At 44.6% G+C, this 17,707-nt stretch overlaps 1 protein-coding gene and 1 pseudogene across 13 annotated transcripts in view; one reads left to right on the top strand and one right to left on the bottom strand.

Moving 5' to 3' along the window:
- The window catches only part of LOC116538279, a 22,343-nt pseudogene extending 21,301 nt beyond the window's left edge, over positions 1-1,042 (bottom strand).
- LOC116538242 (isoleucine--tRNA ligase, cytoplasmic-like) overlaps positions 1-17,707 on the top strand; it is a 60,209-nt gene that overhangs the window by 20,001 nt on the left and 22,501 nt on the right. For 5 of the 13 annotated variants that reach the window (XR_004263573.1, XR_004263572.1, XR_004263571.1 and 2 more), the window contains exons 2-10: positions 5,277-5,360; positions 5,723-5,806; positions 6,286-6,406; positions 9,932-10,023; positions 11,457-11,534; positions 12,495-12,616; positions 13,062-13,185; positions 13,433-13,516; positions 16,087-16,261. Coding sequence is in view for 9 of the 13 variants with exons in the window: in XM_032260520.1 (XP_032116411.1) it covers positions 5,762-5,806; positions 6,286-6,406; positions 9,932-10,023; positions 11,457-11,534; positions 12,495-12,616; positions 13,062-13,185; positions 13,433-13,516; positions 16,087-16,261 (841 nt within the window). In the remaining 4 variants the exon portion in view is untranslated. Of the gene's footprint in view, positions 1-5,276; positions 5,361-5,722; positions 5,860-6,285; positions 6,407-9,931; positions 10,024-11,456; positions 11,535-12,494; positions 12,617-13,061; positions 13,186-13,432; positions 13,517-16,086; positions 16,262-17,707 lie in introns of those variants that run through there. The other 8 variants (XM_032260523.1, XM_032260521.1, XM_032260522.1 and 5 more) reach the window with 8 other exon arrangements.

Below are 17,707 nucleotides of genomic sequence, written 5' to 3'. Positions count from 1 at the left end.
AGGAAAGCGCTTCCGTGTCCGGACTCTGGGGAAGGTGCCTCCGGGCCAGGGGCTTGTAGTGCTGCCACAGTCGGAAGTTCTCATACACGCTCTTGGGGTTGCAGGAGTCGTCCGTGGGGGCCTTGGCCTGGGAGGGAGCCTGGCTGCCCTCTCTATGAGCCCCTTGTGGCCATGGACCAGTGTTTCCTGGGGCCACGATGGGGGCTGGCTGGGGAGCCGGTGGTGCTGGAGGAGGAAGGCCGTGGGACCAGCCTCCCTCGCAGGCCTGGGTGCCCCTAACGACCTGGGCAGCCATAGTGGGCACCACAGGGGTAGCTGCCAGGGGTCGAGGAGGTGGACATGCGACGCCCCTGCAGATGGCGCCTGGCGCCTGCCAGACGAGGGGGGCCTGAGTTAGGACCAAGGTCTGTGCCTGAGGGGCCTTCACAGGCCCCACTTCTGTCGTCATCTGGACAAGGATGTTGGAAGCCCCAGCCCAATTCAGGGCACGGCCATCCTGTCCTGCCACCAGAGGGGTCCTGGGGAAGGCAGACAGCACCGGAGGGCCACCTGGAGGAACCACTGCAGTCCTGAGGGGCGGCCCGTGTGCTGGGCCGGGAGCAGGTGTGGCGAAGGGCAGAGCCGTGAACACTGGCATGGAGGCGCCAGCGTTCTCGGTCACGTCTGGTCCCAGCACTGGGTATGCTGTGGAGACGAAGGAAAGAGGTGAATGAGCTGAGGTCTCCAGGTCTGCAGTAGTCACTGGGAATCAGAGGGGTGTCCTACAGTTGACGGAGTGTGACAGGGAAACTCTGCAGCTTGCAAGTGTCCCTGAGTGTGCATCGGATGCTCTGTTCCTCCACAGGAGGGTCGCCTCACTAGAGAGCCTGGCCACGGCTCCACTAGACTCCCTGACGCCTGTCTGCCAGGAAGCAACAGCCAAGCCTTCGCTGCCTCTGAGGGTCTCCCTCGGGCGTCCCTGGCACACCCTGCCAGCCTTACAGGCATCTCCCAAGCCATGGGTCAGGGATGAATCTCTCGCCGGCTTGGTGTCCCTCAGCATGCTCAGCAGCAGGTGAGGGGCCTCCCCCAGGGCAGTGCTCTGCACTCAGAAGGCCTCCAGGAAGCCAGAAGGTTCCTAATATTATGGCCCCATCTCCTCTTCAGTCTTCCTTTTCCTGAAGCTCTCGTACACCCCTTTCTTTCCTAGCTCAGCACAACAAAAGAAAACCACTGAATGGACCGGGCGTGGTGGTTCACGCCTGTAATGCCAGCACTTTGGGCGGCAGAGGCTGGCGGATCACCTGAGGTCAGGAGTTCAAGACCAGCTTGGTCAATGTGGTGAAACCATGTCTCTACTAAAATGCATAAGCTGAATGTGGTGGTGCACACCTGTAATCCCAGCTACTCAGGAGGCTGAGGCAGGAGAATTGCTTGAACCCAGGAGGCAGAGACAGCAGTGAGCCAAGATTGCACCACTGCGTTCTAGCCCAGGTGACAGAGCAACACTCTGTCACAAAAGAAAGAAAGAAAGAGAGAAAGAAAAGAAAGAAAGGAAAGAAAGAGAAAATAAAGAAAGAAAAAGAAATGATGGAGGAAGGAAGGAAGGAAGGAAGGAAGGAAGGAAGGAAGGAAGGAAGGAAACCACTGGATGGAAATCTCTCCCAAGCCAGCGCCCTGTGAACCCTGAAGATAACCCAGACACGTCACGCCCAGCATGCAGCTGATTGTCCTCGAACCGTGCACAGCTAGCGCTAAACAAGGGTCAGAGTCAGGCAACACTTTCCTCAGTACTCAGAGGTCTTAGCTGCCACTCAGGAAGCTCTGTTCCCAGGGAGCAGGTCTGAGAAGCAGTGGTGGAGTTCCCTGAGGTACTGTCATTGCTCAGCCAGCAACAGCGGCACACGATTAGAGCACAGCCAGCCAGCGGTGAGCAGTGGGGCTGTCAGGGGAGGTGTCCGGGGATTTTCACAGCTGCTGGTCATGTTACAGTAGGTCGTGGGACAGCGAGCCCATCTCTGGTCCTTTGCCTTTGAGCTCCCAGTAACTGAATATAGCGACCAACTAAGAACCAGAGGTTCTTGGGCCACAGGCCAGGTGGGGTGTAGTTGTCTGGAGCTCATCCCTGTTCACTAGGACCTCATGCAGTCTCCAGTCAAGGGGAATAGGGATACAGCACGTGCACCTCATCAGTCAGGACACACACCCTAACTTGAATAATAATGATAAGAGGACCATCTTCCTATTTGTGCGCTACTCTCCTTCCTCTACTGAAAAGGAAACCACCTTTCCAGACCCTTCCACTGAGAACCCGCAAGAGTCCACACCTGCCCCCTGTTCATGAGGCAGTAGACATGGAATAGAAGCAAATCCTTCATCTCCACAGTAACACAAAGTGCAGAGGACAGGCCATGAGCTAGCAGACAAGAGGAAGTGGGTCTGAAGACCTGAGTTTCCACAAAACGACGAACAATTCAGAACAACCTGGGAAGCCCAGGCCGTGTTGCCTGAACTTCCCCAACTGCCCCCACCCCTGTTAAATCAGAGCCAACAGCCACCTGAACTGACAGAGAAGCCACCTCTGGGGAGGGAGCTGAGAGGCTGCGGCAGTTACAGGACCCCCAGCCTCGCCCACCCAGAGGCTGTCACTGGATGCTCTGTCACAGCCAACCTACCCAACAGTTTTCTGGCTGAGACCACTTCTCCCCACTCCTCCCTAAGATCCAGAAAAGTCCAGTCCAAATCCCTCTGAACACTATGGAAGGACACCTTCCAGGAGCCTGAAGACACAAAACAGGGCTCAGACTTGCCTGTCATCCTCTCTGGGCCACCAGCACAACACAATCGCACCACTCCCTACACAGTGACATGACCTGTCCCCCTCTAGAAAGAATCAATACATCCTTTCCACTACATGGTGTATTCCCCCAGGCACCTTGGTCCACCTCTAAGGAGCCATCCCCCATAACCACAGACTCAGGGTGCCATGGCCCTCCCCAGGTGTGATGTCTTTGGGGACATCCAGTGCTCCCTCCCTCCTCAACATCAGCCCTATCAACTGTCCCCGGGGCAGTGTGAAATTTGAATTCCCAAGGATTTGAAACATGGCAGAGACTTGGATAATGCCCCTTTCCCTACAGACTCACCTTCATTTGAAGCCATTTCCTCAGGATGGATGCTGATCACCACTGTCTGACAGTTTCCACAATGACAAAAGTCACGGGTAGGGCCCAGAGAGTGACCTGCCTCAACAGACTCTCCTGAGTTCAGGTGGATCAGGGAAAATTTGAAAGTAAATAGGTTTAGAACATAGGACCCCAGACATTCTGCAGAGGGGGAGGGGCAGTGCAGCAGGTACTGGTAGGGGTGGGGGACATTCTGTGAAGGGCTCCAGCCAATAGGCAAGAACAGGTTCCCTTCCAGCTGGACGGCAGCAGCACAGACTGTGTGCACCTCTTTAGGCAACTTTTAAATTGTTCTTCTGACTCACAGCACAAAGCTTCAACCTGATGTCCCCTTTACTTCCAATCTTTGTCAACAGACCTGCTTTTGTGCCCCTCAACCCATGCTGCTTCCCACTTGGGCTCTTTCCTACTCTTGATGAACCTCAACAGGGGCTGCACTTCCTAAACACAATTTAGAACACTTTCTAAGAACCCTTGTGTTTGTCAGACGATCCACGTCTGGGTCGTCTGCCTGGTTCAGGCAGAAAGCCTTTACTAGAAAGCCTCAGTCTGGGAAAGAGCGGCTTTGCGGCCAGAAAGCCTTTCATTTTGTTTCCCAGCATATTGTGCTGGTATTAAATGTTTATATTTTATCTTTTCAATGATTTTAATTTAACCAAGCAATACTTTTGCATGGTTCCAGATTCAAATTGTGCACAGTGGAGTAGGCAGTGACCAGTCTTCCTCCCACTTTTTTCCTATCCACAACATTTTCTTTCCTGTAACAAATGGGTGTTCTGATTCTTTTTCATCTTTCCAGAGATATATTATACAAACAAAAGGACAGCAAAAGCTATTTTTGCTGTCTGCAAATTCTTTCAGGTTTTTTTGGGTGAAGGTTGATATATTAATATGTTCCAGTACTCTGATACTTGCAGCGACTGTGTTTGTCTCAGTAGTAATGTGGTTCCTGTCTTTATTTCTATAGGTATATTGCTAGAATCAGATGTTGTACTGTTTTTTAAAATTAAAAATGCATGGAAGAAGAGTGGCCGGATTTAGCAAGTATGAATAAGGAATGCCAAGCGGAATTTGAATTCAAGATAAGCAGTAAATTAGTTTTTATTGTAATTGTGATTCATATGATATTTAGAGTATACTTTTACAAAAAATCTGTTTGTCCTTTATCTGTATTATTCACCACTCACTGGGATCTCGAACTTTATCTAGTAAGTCTTCCCAGAAAAGTTTAACATATTAAGTCATTATTGTTAAGTCTCCCTGTGAGAGTGAGAACTTGCAGTAACAAGACTGAAGTGTGACTCTTGGCTTCACCACTAAACACAACCGTTGCAAAAAAAAGAAATAGTCTGATTTGATGCCGTGACGTCTGGAGTCGCCATTTTACCCTTCTCAGCTTCCAGGCTTAGTAGCAGTAGGCCCAGATGTAAGGGACAGGAGGACAGAACACCATCTTTTTCTTTCCTAACATAAAGCGGCCTACAATTCCTAGAGCTCTGGTTTCTCCAGGAGTTAGGAATCCACTACCCATGTCCATTCTGAGACACGCCAGGATGCTCTCCACCAGTGTCTTGTTCCCATTTCCATGCACCTCCGTGCATGTCAGAATCCTGGGAGAGGAGCGACCTCCACGCAGTGCCTGCCTGTCTGGGTGCTCCCAGGCCTTTTGTCCTCTGAGACAGAGCTGCCTTCTTACGTGCAGCCCTCTTCCGCCGTGCAGCTCGCTTCGATCTTAGCTGAGAAGATTGATGGAGAGCGATTCAAGCAAAATCATGGTAAACCTACCAAAACAACATCCCCAGTAGTGGGGATTACAGGTGTGCACCACCACATGCAGCTAATTTTTGTGTTTTTAGTAAAAGATGGGGTTTCACCATGTTGGCCAGGCTGGTCTCGAACTCCTGACTTTAGGTGATCTGCCTGCCTCAGCCTCCCAAAGTGCTGGGATAATAGGCATGAGCCACTGTGACTGGCCTGTTAACACTAACTTCTGAGTTACTCCTTCCCATTTCCTTTTTTGTATTCCTTTTGTATTTTGCAAATACTTTGTATCCTTATATCAAGATCATCTGTGACATTGACTTAATTGGCATCTCCCTTTTGTTTTACAAGTGATGGTCAAAAAATGAGCAAACAGAAAAAGAATTACCCAGATCCAGTTTCCGTTATCCAGAAGTATGGTGCTGATGCGCTCAGGTACAAACCAGTGCTTTTCCTTGTGTGTATTTATTGTTTTTTATGTAAGCATCTCCTATGCTATTAGAATTCTTAGATTTGGTTTATAGTTAGGTTTTTAACAACACATCTCTGTTATAATTTGGGTGTTATGTTGGTATGCTTGTTGATCTTCAACTCCCCAAATAGTTTTCTAGATAATAAAGGCATTTTTAAACCTAGAGGTCTGTTTGGGGAAGAGGACCTCTGTTGGGTGTTGTCGAGCTGTCCAAGCCTTCCCCAGGCTAGATGCAGATTGCCTCTGCCTTTCTTCCTTTCTAGGTTCCCTGTCTTGTTGGTATTTGAATTTTCTTTCATCATTTATTTTAATTTTGTACCTACAGAGCCATGTGCGATATATCTATGCTAGAGCTAATATATCTATGCTAGAGCCTGGTTGTGGTACTGCCAGAGAAGCAAAGCAGGACATGAGTTCTGTGTGTGGAGCAGGGACTTAAGATCAAGGAGGATTTTGCAAAGAGTGGGATAGAACATTCTAGGTAAAATGAACAGCTTTAGCATGGCAGTTACTTCTCAGTACTCATTTTCAGTTTGCGGACAATCGTTCAGTCCTAGACAGTTTTACTGTCCTTCCTTCCTGAGGTTTAAAGTAATTAAACCCTGCACTTTCTGACAGGGTTTTAGAATATCTCTCAATTCGTAATTACTGTTTGGTGCAGAGAAGTAATGTTTTCCTAAACTCTCTTCGGTTCACTCAAAAACATAATTGAGGACTTAATGTCCTACATTGGTGCTTATCTTGAAAATATTGCTGAAAATCAGAAATTCACATTGCCAGCAGGGTTTGGGATATTTTTTATCTGTTTGTTTAAGTGATATTAAAAGTTTATTTCCTTATAGTAACTTACCCCAATGTGCAAGTGTTTCACTGATTGTTCATTCCTAGGAAGAAGAAATAGAATTTCCCTACAATGAGAACACAGTTAGAAAAAGCCCCAACATTACGGACCAGTGGATCCTGTCCTTCATGCAGCCCCTCATTGGCTTCTTTGAGACTGAAATGGCAGGTGAGTCTCTCTTGGTCTGTCCTCCCAGAACTACTACTGTCTTTGTAACTGCCCTTTTGGTATGTATCTATCTATAAACACAGTGGAGGCCGGGCGCGGTGGCTCAAGCCTGTAATCCCAGCACTTTGGGAGGCCGAGGCGGGTGGATCACAAGGTCAAGAGATCGAGACCATCCTGGTCAACATGGTGAAACCCCGTCTCTACTAAAAATACAAAAAATTAGCTGGGCATGGTGGTGTGTGTCTGTAATCCCAGCTACTCAGGAGGCTGAGGCAGGAGAATTGCCTGAACCCAGGAGGTGGAGGTTGCAGTGAGCCGAGATCGCGCCATTGCACTCCAACCTGGGTAACATGAGTGAAACTCCGTCTCAAAAAAAAAAAAAATAAAATAAACACAGTGGAAATATTGAGAGATACAGAAAATTAAATAATTACCTCCTTTCACCTCTCAAATGTAGTTTTGTTAAGGCTTGTTCATTGTTGGGATGTCTTTGTTTCAAGACCCTGGGGAATTCTGACCTGGCTTGGTGGCTCACACCTGTAATCCCCAGCATTTTGGGAGGCTGAGGCAGGCAGATCACCTGAGGTCAGGCATTCCAGACCAGCCTGGCCAACATTGGTGAAACCCGGTCTCTACTAAAAATATATTAAAGAAAAAGTTAGCTTGCCATGTAGGCGGGCACGTGTAATCCCAGCTACTCAGGAGGCTGAGGCAGGAGAATCACTTGAACCTGGGAGGCGGAGGCTGCAGTGAATCGAGATTGCACCACTAACTGGGTGACAAGAGTGAAACTCCATCTTAAAAAAAAAGAAAAAAGCACTGAGCAATTCTGTCCTTAGGGGGTGTCCTGGCGAGCTCAACCCTCCACAGAAGAGCTTTGGAGTTCGATAGCTGTGGGTTCAAAGCCCAGCTCTACCACTTATTCCCAATCCAGAGAGTTGCTTAAAGTCTGACCATCAGTTTCTTTTTTTTCTTTCTTTTTTTTTTTTTTAATTTTTATGGGTACATAAATATATATATATATATATTTATGGGTTATATGAGATATTTTTAGACAGGCATACAATGTGTAATAATCACATCAGGGTAAATGTGATATCCATCACCTCAAGCATTTATTGTATCTTTAAACATCCCAATTATATCCTTTTCGTTGTTTTTAAATGTACAAGAAATTATTGTTGACTGTAATCACCCCATTGTGCCATCAGATGCTACTCATTCATTCTATCTTGACCTTCAGTGTCTTTATCTGCAAAATGCCCAGTACTGTTCGTAAGGTTTAAGTAGAGATGATTTACATAAAGTAGCTGGGAGATAATAGGTACTCAATAAATAATACTTGTTATTATTACATTTATAACTTATTTTTAGGTCTATTACTGAATAGTCCCCATCTTTTCCAGAAAAATTAGAAAAGTCAGAAGAGCAATAATGAAATGGACATATTGTTAGATTTCTATTAACTAACGTCAGTAAGTTTGTTAGGTAATTTTATAGAGATTCAAAACTACATTATGTTGAGTTCCTCAGGGTTTCAGATAGTTACAACCATAGGTCCAGGTATGACATCTGGGACACCTCAGACAATCAGTTAAAGTGGGCAGGCAGAGGCCCTGGGTCACAGTGAGGACGAAAGAGGGCAAGGCAAATCCATCCTCACAGGACCCTGCAGATCCTGCTGCTGTTGGGCAGAGCAGCGGCCGCCACAGACCTGGGATTCACCATTAGCCTATATACTGGCACATGCCACTCCCTGGAAAAGACAGTACTACCCCACATAGCACAAAAACACTGTTAACCAGCCACCCTAAAGGATTTGTCCACCTTGTAAATATGTAGAAGGATCATGACAGTCCAGCTGTTGCTCAGATGGACATGGATGAAGATGGAAGTGAGTGTGAGGCTGATTCTGCCCTGAGGAGGGCAGCACTGGGAATCCAGCACACTCTGCCCAGACTGCTCACAGCTGTGTCTGCTTTTCCCTCCTGAGTGGTAGGAGTGGGTGGGAAATGTGGGGATTGTTGCTTGGAGCCGCTGCCATAACCTGGTGAAGCTGGGTCTGGAGAGTGTGCACCCTGACTGGAGCCTCATCTGCCTGGAAACTAGAGATCAGCAGCCACGTCGTGTGGGTCATATTTAAGTCCCAGCTCTGCCAGCCTGTCATCTTCATGCCCTCCACTCCCTCAGCAGCACCGTGGGTGTGAGAGGACCTGGTTCCCAGGGTGGCGGTGTCCTGGGTAGTGGCTGCTGCTGCTGCCGCTGCCCCCATATGTTGTAAATTCATTCATTGCATGTGGGGTTCATTTACTCACTCAAAGTTGAAACCAGAACATGGAAAACCTTAGCTTCCTGGAAGGTAAAAGGTGGTGTGAACCCTAGAAATCATTTAGACAGAGCTCAGTCACTGAAATCACCTGTTGAGGAAAGTGTGACCAGCTAATGACTCTGGCCTGGGGCTCAGCCCTCTGGCACCCGAGTTCTGGTCTTTGTAAACAGCAGCAGAGAGCAGCTCTGCCCGTAGCAATTTCTCATCTCTTTAGCTTAGACCAGAAGCCTCATTAAAATTCCCTGGATTCTTTTCATTATCATAAACTGTGTTTGTTTCTAAGTGTTGCTCTTTTGGTGTTTGTTTTTATGCAACAGAATATTAATTTAAAGGGGAGGTGAATGAGAATCCCTAAAATAAGCCTTGCCTCAGACACGACTGGCTGAACACCCTTTCTTTCCTACCTGACCTCTGAGTTTCTCAGGGAACCCTTCAAATCCTCCTGATTCCTCAAGACTTTCACTACTTCTTTTGCTGTTTTTACTAGGCTGTTTTAATACTTAGAAAGCAAGTTACATTTTATTCATATCCAATGCCAGTTTCTCAAGTGCAGCACTATGGACAGTTTGGGCCAGATTATCCTCTGTGGTGGGGCTGTGCTGTGCATTATAAGATGTTGAGCATCATCTCTGGGGTCTACCCATTAGATTCCGTTAGCACCACGTTATCCGCCAAGTGGGGCAAGCAAACTGTTTCTTAAAACACTGACACATGTTCCCCGCAGGGCAAAATTGCTTTTGTTTGAGAATCACTGACCTATACTGTGCCTTTTAGCACCTGATTTGAGCTTTTTGTATGTCTTTTAGTTGCAGTACAATGTACTACAATAGAAAGGAGTTGGGCATTGTTGATGCCGTCAAATTGCACAACTCCCTGTAAACGGTATTTGCTACACTTGTGTAGTGGGCAGCCTTGGACTTTGATCCACACATGTCGGAGTTTTTGGCTTTTTTCACTGACCAGTGGGAATTCACATGTGGCTCATAGGGTGGTTTTATGTGTGCATCTCGAAACACCTTGACTGCCATGTAGCACATCCTCAACAAATGGTCGTTACATGATTGCTCCATTTTGGTTCTTAGTAAGTGGGGGCCCTTGGGTAGAAGAGGCTGCACATTCTTTGTTGTATCCAGCCCTCTCCCCACCCCAGGTGCCTGTTATTCCCTTGCTGCCTGATTGACTTGTCTTACTTTTAGCTTATAGGCTTTACACTGTGGTGCCTCGCCTTGTCAAGTTTGTAGATATTCTCACCAATTGGTATGTTAGAATGAACCGCAGAAGATTAAAGGTAAGTGCAGACTGCCGTTGAGAAAAGCAAAAAGCACATGAAGTTTGAGAGTAGAAGAAATATGAGAATAGCCCAAAGGGAAAGGGACATTTTCAGATGCTCTCAGTTTTTGAAGCTATGCTTTTCTTCTCCTTTTACCTTGCATTTTAACTATATTTGTCATTTGAGGCATAGGGATCTGTAAGTTCTAAAAGTCATTTTGCATGTTTTTTCACAACACAATTACGTACATATATTGGAGGGAGAATGTCAGGGCACAAGCATGACTAAACTGAGCAGACCTCTTCACATTCTAAATAAAATCATGCAAATATTTTATAAAAATATTGGCAGGTAGGGCTTTAATATTGAGAGAGATACCGCCTTCCTTTTACCACAAGGGAGTTGGTTATTTGGCTGTGGACAGAACTACTGTGTAGCTGTTGGGGGTTTAGGATGAGCACAGCATAGGTCCTGGTCTCAGGACTTAAGCAAGGTACATAAATAACAATGATGTATAACAGGGAGAGCGAAGTCGCTTTACCGTAGGCCCAGTAAAGGCTCCCACCACCCATTAGTCGTGTCTTTTTTTTTTTTTTTTTTTGAGACATTTTCACTCTTGTCACCCAGACTGGAGTGCAATGGCAGGATCTCGACTCACTGCAACCTCTACCTCCCGGGTTCAAGTGATTCTCCTGCCTCAGTCCCCTGAGGAGCTGAAATTATAAGTGTGTGCCACCACGCCTAGCTAATTTTTGTATTTTTAGTAGAGACAGGTTTTATCATGTTGGCCAGGCTGGCCTTGAATTCCTGACTTTATGTGATCCACCTACCTCAGCCTCTCAAAGCACTGGTATTATAGGCATGAGCCGCCGCACGCAGCCAGTCATGGCTTAAAATGCATTAATAATAAAACCCTGCAACACAACTATAATTTCGTTTTTGTGCAGGTGTATCTCACACACACATATCTAGAACATATGCTAAGATGTTTACAGTAGTTATCTCTGGATAACTTATTCATGGTTGAAATTTTTTCATTATCTTCGTTTTTCCTGCAATGAATTAGGTTTTTTTAATACACAGTATATATTTTTTTAACATAAAAGATCTTGTATAAAGGTACTTTAAGTTTTCAGTTAGCAGCTTTCTGTCTGTTGTGGGTAGATCCATTCTGCCCTCAGCCTTTTGGTCCTACAGTTAGGCTTTACTTTCCTATCCGCTCGCCTCAGGTGGGGTTAGAGGGACAGCAGCTGCACATCCTGGCCAGGCTTCCTGCACTGCCTTGCAGGGCCACCCTAGACAGCCTGTGGTGGTGGCCCTTTCTTCTTACTCTGCCTCGTGTCCTGTCTGTGTGCTGCATGCTGATTGAGGGTTGCCTCTTTTTAATCAACTTGTTTTTTTTTATGATAAACACTTATTTTAGCAGTTTATGTTTCCTTTTTATTCATTAGGGTGAAAATGGGATGGAAGATTGTGTCATGGCCCTAGAAACCTTGTTTAGTGTTCTGCTCTCTCTTTGCAGACTTATGGTAAGATGGTTGGCTTCTCTCTAGTACCCTTTGGCCTGTGTGCTGCCTTCGGTACCCACTTGCTGCAGCGTCCTCCTCTTATATCTGTTCTCTTTTATTCCACCAAAAACAGAAATAGACGTTTTATAACAGCTTATAGCTGTAGTTTCTTTTCAGAAATCTTATTATCTTATACATGTTAAGTAAGGACTAAGAAACACTAGATTTTTTCTTACAATCTCTGTTAGTATAGTGCATGTCAGGGCCCTTGGCTTGAGAAGGAGGATCTACAGTTTGAAGTAAGACATACCTCGTCTTAATATATGGATTGGCATAATTGCGAATGATGGGGAAGTTCTTTAGCTAATACCTATCCTAGCAAATATATCATAAAAAATACTTTGACTTAGCATTGAGAGGAAAACGGGCAAGTAATTGTTCGATATATGTTCCTATCAGTTCAAATATTAGTTAAATAATATAAAAGTGGAAAGTTTCCAACTTGCTTTTTATCCTGTTTCTGCTACTCCGTATATTATAAGGCTCCTATTTATTCCTTAACTGAAGGAAAATCTGCTTTGTACAAGGTCCTGTGCCTGATCCTCTCCATGCCTGATCTAACCACCTTCATCCTATGAAGCAGGGGGTGTTTTCCCCAGTTTACAGATGAGGTTTCTGAGGTTTGGGACAGTCAGTCCTCTGTGCATACTGACTTGGCCGATATATCATTAGGTGCTCCTGTTTCTGTTTTAGACATCCTTCAGAATTCTGGAGATGCTTTGGGTTTTTCTGGCTACAGTCCTGCAGCTATGCTTCAGGGCTGTGAGGCCATTTCTCATTCATAGGGCATGTTTTATAACCTCATGCCCATTTCGGTGCATATTACTGTGTTGCTAACATGTTTACTTGTTTCTCAGTAAAAATGAGGTCAGTTGTTGGTGACTGCATATGACTGACATGATGTCCTTTGTCTTCATACAGGCTCCCTACATGCCTTTTCTCACCGAATTGACGTACCAGAATCTAAAGGTGCTGATTGACCCTATTTCTGTTCAAGACAAGGACACACTCAGCATCCACTACCTCATGCTGCCCCGTGTTCGGTAGGAATCAAATAGAAATAAGCCTCACCTTTGTCAAGGAGGGAGCATTGCTCAAGCATGTGCGGGAGAGGAGGCATTTCCCTGTTCCAGCTCCCTTTGTGCCCTGCCTCCCACCCTAGCCCCCAGCTGACATGAACCCCTCGTCAGGCTGCATGATGAGGCCCACGTTGGTACATGGTAACAGGGATGCTTGGTATGGAACCCCGTTGTAGAGCTGCAGCATGTGGGGTGTGGGCATGTCCCATGGGGGCCCCTTGGGGAGGTGCCGGGTGCTGAGGCAGGCTCAGGCTGCTGCCTCTTTCTCTGTTCCCCAGGCGGGCACTGCGCTGCCCTTCCCCCGGCGCCTCATCAGGAGGGCCTCGCCACACTTCTGTAGCCTCACCCTCTTCCTCACGTAAGCATGCCTAATGTCTTGAATTTTCCTTTTAAATCTAATCTCTTTCATATTCCTACCTCTACCACTCAGAGAAGAATTGATTGATAAGAAAACAGAGAGTGCAATATCTCGGATGCAGTCTGTGATCGAGCTTGGACGAGTGATCAGAGACCACAAAACTATTCCCATAAAGGTTTGAAATTCTACTTCTATTTTACATGGCACCAACCTAAATATTTAAGTCTTTGGGGTGTTTTCTTAATACAGAGAGCTTCCAGCAATGGCCTTTTTTCTTTTCTGCAGTGAGGGTGTGAATGACTTAGTACTAGTCCAGCCTGACTAGTCTAGAGCTTGAGGTTCAAATAAACATTTAATATTCATTTTTCTGCAGTTTAGGAGACTGGCTGCTGAGTGACCTTTCCCCTCCCTTTTCCTCCTAGTATCCTTTGAAAGAAATTGTGGTTATCCATCAAGATCCAGAAGCTCTTAAAGATATCAAGTCTTTGGAGAAGTATGTCATTGAGGTAAGATGGATAATTTGTCTGTTTTGAGTACAAATAGACCTCCCTTGAGAACATTATTTTGATGAATAATCTTCAATAAAGTACATATGGACTGTATAATTTATTTTTATTAGTATATTCGTAAAAAATTTAACAATCCATCATATTTTACACTGTGCTTGGAATCAGCACAAATTTGATATAATTCTTTTTTTTTTTTTTTTTTTTTTTTAGCGGGGTTTTTATTCTTTTTCCCCAGGCTGGGGTTGAAGGGAGCGGATTTGGCTCCCTTGCACTCCCGCCTCCTGGGTTCAGGCAATTCTGCCTCAGCCTCCTGAGTAGCTGGGATTACAGGCACGCACCACCATGCCCAGCTGATTTTTTGTATTTTAGTAGAGACGGGGTTTCACCATGTTGACCAGGATGGTCTCGATCTCTTGACCTCGTGATCCACCCGCCTCGGCCTCCCAAAGTGCTGGGATTACAGGCTTGAGCCACCGCGCCCGGCCCCCTGATATAATTCTTGATATAAAAATATTTCAAGATCAATGAAGTTTTTAACCTGTCACCTATCATCTTCATTTGCGTCTCTTCTGTGTTGAAGTGTTTTTCTTTTTTTTTCTTTTTTGTGAGAGTCTCACTCTGTCACCGAGGCTGGAGTGCAGTGGTGCATTACCACAACCTCCACCTCCTAAGTCCAAGCAATTCTCCTGCCTCAGCCTCCCGAGTATCTGGGACTGCAGGCTCTGCCACCGCACCCGTCTAACGTTTGTATTTTTAGTAGAGGCGGAGTTTCACCATGTTGGCCAGTCTGGTCTTAAAACTCCTGATCTCAACTAATTTGCTCGCCTTGGCCTCCCAAAGTGCTGGGATTACAGGCATGAGCCCCACTTCGCCTGGCCTTCTGAAGTACTTTTTTATAACTACCAAAGAAACTTTGTTCCTCCAAATTAGACAAGTGCCCTCGCATTGGTTATAAATAATCAAGGCACTAGCGTAGTAAGCCTCTTTCCACTCCATCTCTCCTGGAGTCTCACTTCCTGACTGCTTCATAATTTATATAATTACTCGCTTGTTGTTTGAAATTTAGGTTTCTGATTACAAACAAAAGCTATGTATGTACATATATGCATATATCACTGTATGGATATTCAGTACATAACCAGAAGTGGAGTTTTGGGGTCAAAGTTTATAGTGTCAGTTGGCTTTCTAAACCTCTTTATTCCATGATTTTTTAAAAACAAATATGTTTTACCTCATCTTCTTTGTGATGCTAGAAAATAAAAATTTTTTAAATTTCATTTATTCTTTTCGCTGGTAATACTTAAAATCATTATTGTAGAAAATATTAATTTCTATATTTGGTTTTCAGTCGCTTGAGAATTCCAGAGAACTGTTAGAAACTGAAAATTAGACTGTAAATTCTGAAAATGGTACCTGTGGTTATGCATAAAATAGAAACTTTTTTTGTTTTTCTTGAGATGGGATCTCATTCTGTCACCCAGGCTGGAATGCAGTGATATAATCTTGGCTCACTACAGCCTCCATCGCCTGGGCTCGGGCAGTCCTCCCCCCTGTCTCCCAGATAGCTGAGATTAGGCATAGTAGTACAGGCTTTTGTACAGATGGGGTTTGACCATGTTACCCGGTCCAGTCTCTAACTCCTGAGCTCAAGCAGTCCTTCCACCTCGGCCTCCTGAAGTGCTAGGATTACAGATGTGCACCACCGTGCCCAGCTGAAAACATTTTAAATAAATTACTTCAGTCACTTAAAATGAGGTTAACTAATGTAGCTAAATATAATGGCAAAACTAAACATTCCATATTATTTGCTTCAAACTGTTGTTCTCAATGAGATCTCATTTTCTCATCTACTGTGCCATCACCATCCCTGCTGCATCACTAATCCTCAGTAGCATGACTGAAGCATGAAGTCTTCTGTTTAACTGATTCTTCTGCTTGGTTGATAGTTAACTTTGTGGTACTCTGAAATTGCTTGCACAAAGGTTACCTCTGAGGGATGAAGTTTATATTTCTGGTTCTGGAGTCCTTTTTCTGTTATGCTCAACTGTCTCGGTAGATCTTCATAAGAAACATTTTTTTCTTACCATACAAGTCACTGGTTTTTAAGCATATTTATAAAATTGTACAACCATCACCACAGTTTTAGAACATTTTCATCATCCCAGAAAGAAACCCAGTGTTCATTAGCATTCACACACCATTTTCCCCTTGATACCTGACCACTTCCCGGCATCCATGAACCTATTTGCTATCTCTGGGTTTGCCTTCTCTGGACATTTCATATTAGTGGAATCGTACAATTTGTAATTTTTATGTCTGGCATATTTCAGCTAGCATAATGTTTTACATTAATTTATGTTGTAGCATGTATGAGTGCTCAGTCCTTCATATTGCTAAATATTTCATTGCATGTGTCTACAGTATTATTTTATCCATTCACTGTTGATGGACATTTGAACTGTTCTTACTTTCTGGCTGATGGGAATAATGTTGCTGTGGACATACGTTTTTATGTGAACATATGTTTTCATTTTTCATTTTTGTTTCCTCTTGTGCACTAACTATAGGAATTGAATGTTCGAAAAGTTACACTGTCTACAGATAAAAACAAGTATGGCATTCGGCTAAGGGCAGAACCAGATAACGTGGTCCTGGAGAAGCGTCTGAAGGGAGCGTTTAAGGCAGGGATGACGTCCATCAAGCAGCTGAGCAGTGAGGAGCTGGAGCAGTTCCAGAAGACTAGTAGGTGTCTACACAGACAAGGGCGCACCATTCATGTACTCAGGCTGAGGGATATTTTTTATTTACATTATTGTTTGACTTTAAAATTTAAAATAAAAAATAAAATTTTTAAAAAATAAAATTTAAAATAAAATTCTTTGCTTGTATTTTCTTTTTTTTTTTGAGATGGAATCTCACTCTGCCACCCAGCCTGGAGTACAGTGGCAAAGTCTTAGCTTACTGCAACGTCTGCCTCACAGGTTCAAGCGATTTTCCTGCCTCAGCCTCCCAAGTAGCTGGAATTACAGGCGTGTGTGACCACACCTAGCTAATTTTTGTATTTTTAGTAGAGATGGGATTTTGCCATGTTGACCAGGCTGGTCTCGAACTCCTGATCTTAGGTGATCCACCTGCCTCAGCCTCCCAAAGTGCTGGGATTATAGGTGTGAACCACCACACCGGGCCATCCTTTTCTTAAATAAAACTCTTTTTCCTGTTCATAAAAATATTTTTTTTTTTTTTTTTGTATTTTTTTAGTAGAGGCAGGGTTTCACTATGTTGATCAGGCTGGTCTTGAACTCCTGATCTTATGATCTGCCTGCTTCAGCCTTCCAAAGTGCTGGGATTACAGGTGTGAGCCACTGCACCTGGCCATAAATAATTTTTACAATTTAGAAAGAAAATAGTTGGGTGCAGTGGCTCACACCTGTAGTCCCAGCACTTTGGGAGGCCCAGGTGGGCAGATCACTTGAGATCACTGCAGGCGCATATTACAACAGTTAGTCGGGTGTGATTATATACACCTGCTATCCCAGTTACTCTGAGAGGCTGAGGTGGGAGGATCCCTGAAGCCTAGGATAGCTTTTGTCCTTACTCTGATGGCGCCTGCTGACATTAAAGATTTGGGAAAATCATTATGGTTTTGATAAATGCTATAAAGGGAAAAAATAGCGTAGTATAAAAACATGTATCGGGGTACCTAACCAAATGATGGGATTAGGAAAGGGAAATTAGCCCCATCTCGGCACCCCTCTACAGAGCATTTCAGGGTGCCCAAAAATTTGCAGCTGTGCTATGATTAGAATCATACATGGTTTGAGTGTGGCTGTCTGACATCCTGTGGCTGTTTGGGGCACAAGCTGTTTACTATTAGGACTTCCTCTGAAGTTGAAAATCATAAGCTGGGAGATATCACGAGAAGAGAGATTTAAGGATTCATAAATCAGATGAGTGGCTAAGGAAATTGGGGGAAATGTCCCTAAGATTCCCCAAATATTTAGATATAATAAAAACATAAGACATCAGCAGCTAGAACTCAAGTTATTTCTAATTACAAATCAACTCAAAATATTAAAATAGAAAACTTACAAACCTTGAAGTCACAAATCTAAATTGTTTCACCAGATAGCCACGGCATCAAAAATTCCTGAAATCAACCTTATTTGAAATTGAAAGCCTATTTTCTAA

The sequence above is a fragment of the Sapajus apella genome, unplaced genomic scaffold, assembly GCF_009761245.1.
Source record: "Sapajus apella isolate SASKATOON/1434 unplaced genomic scaffold, GSC_monkey_1.0 scaffold118, whole genome shotgun sequence".
Classification (NCBI taxonomy): domain Eukaryota; kingdom Metazoa; phylum Chordata; class Mammalia; order Primates; family Cebidae; genus Sapajus; species Sapajus apella.
This window is presented reverse-complemented; position numbering and strand designations above follow the sequence as displayed.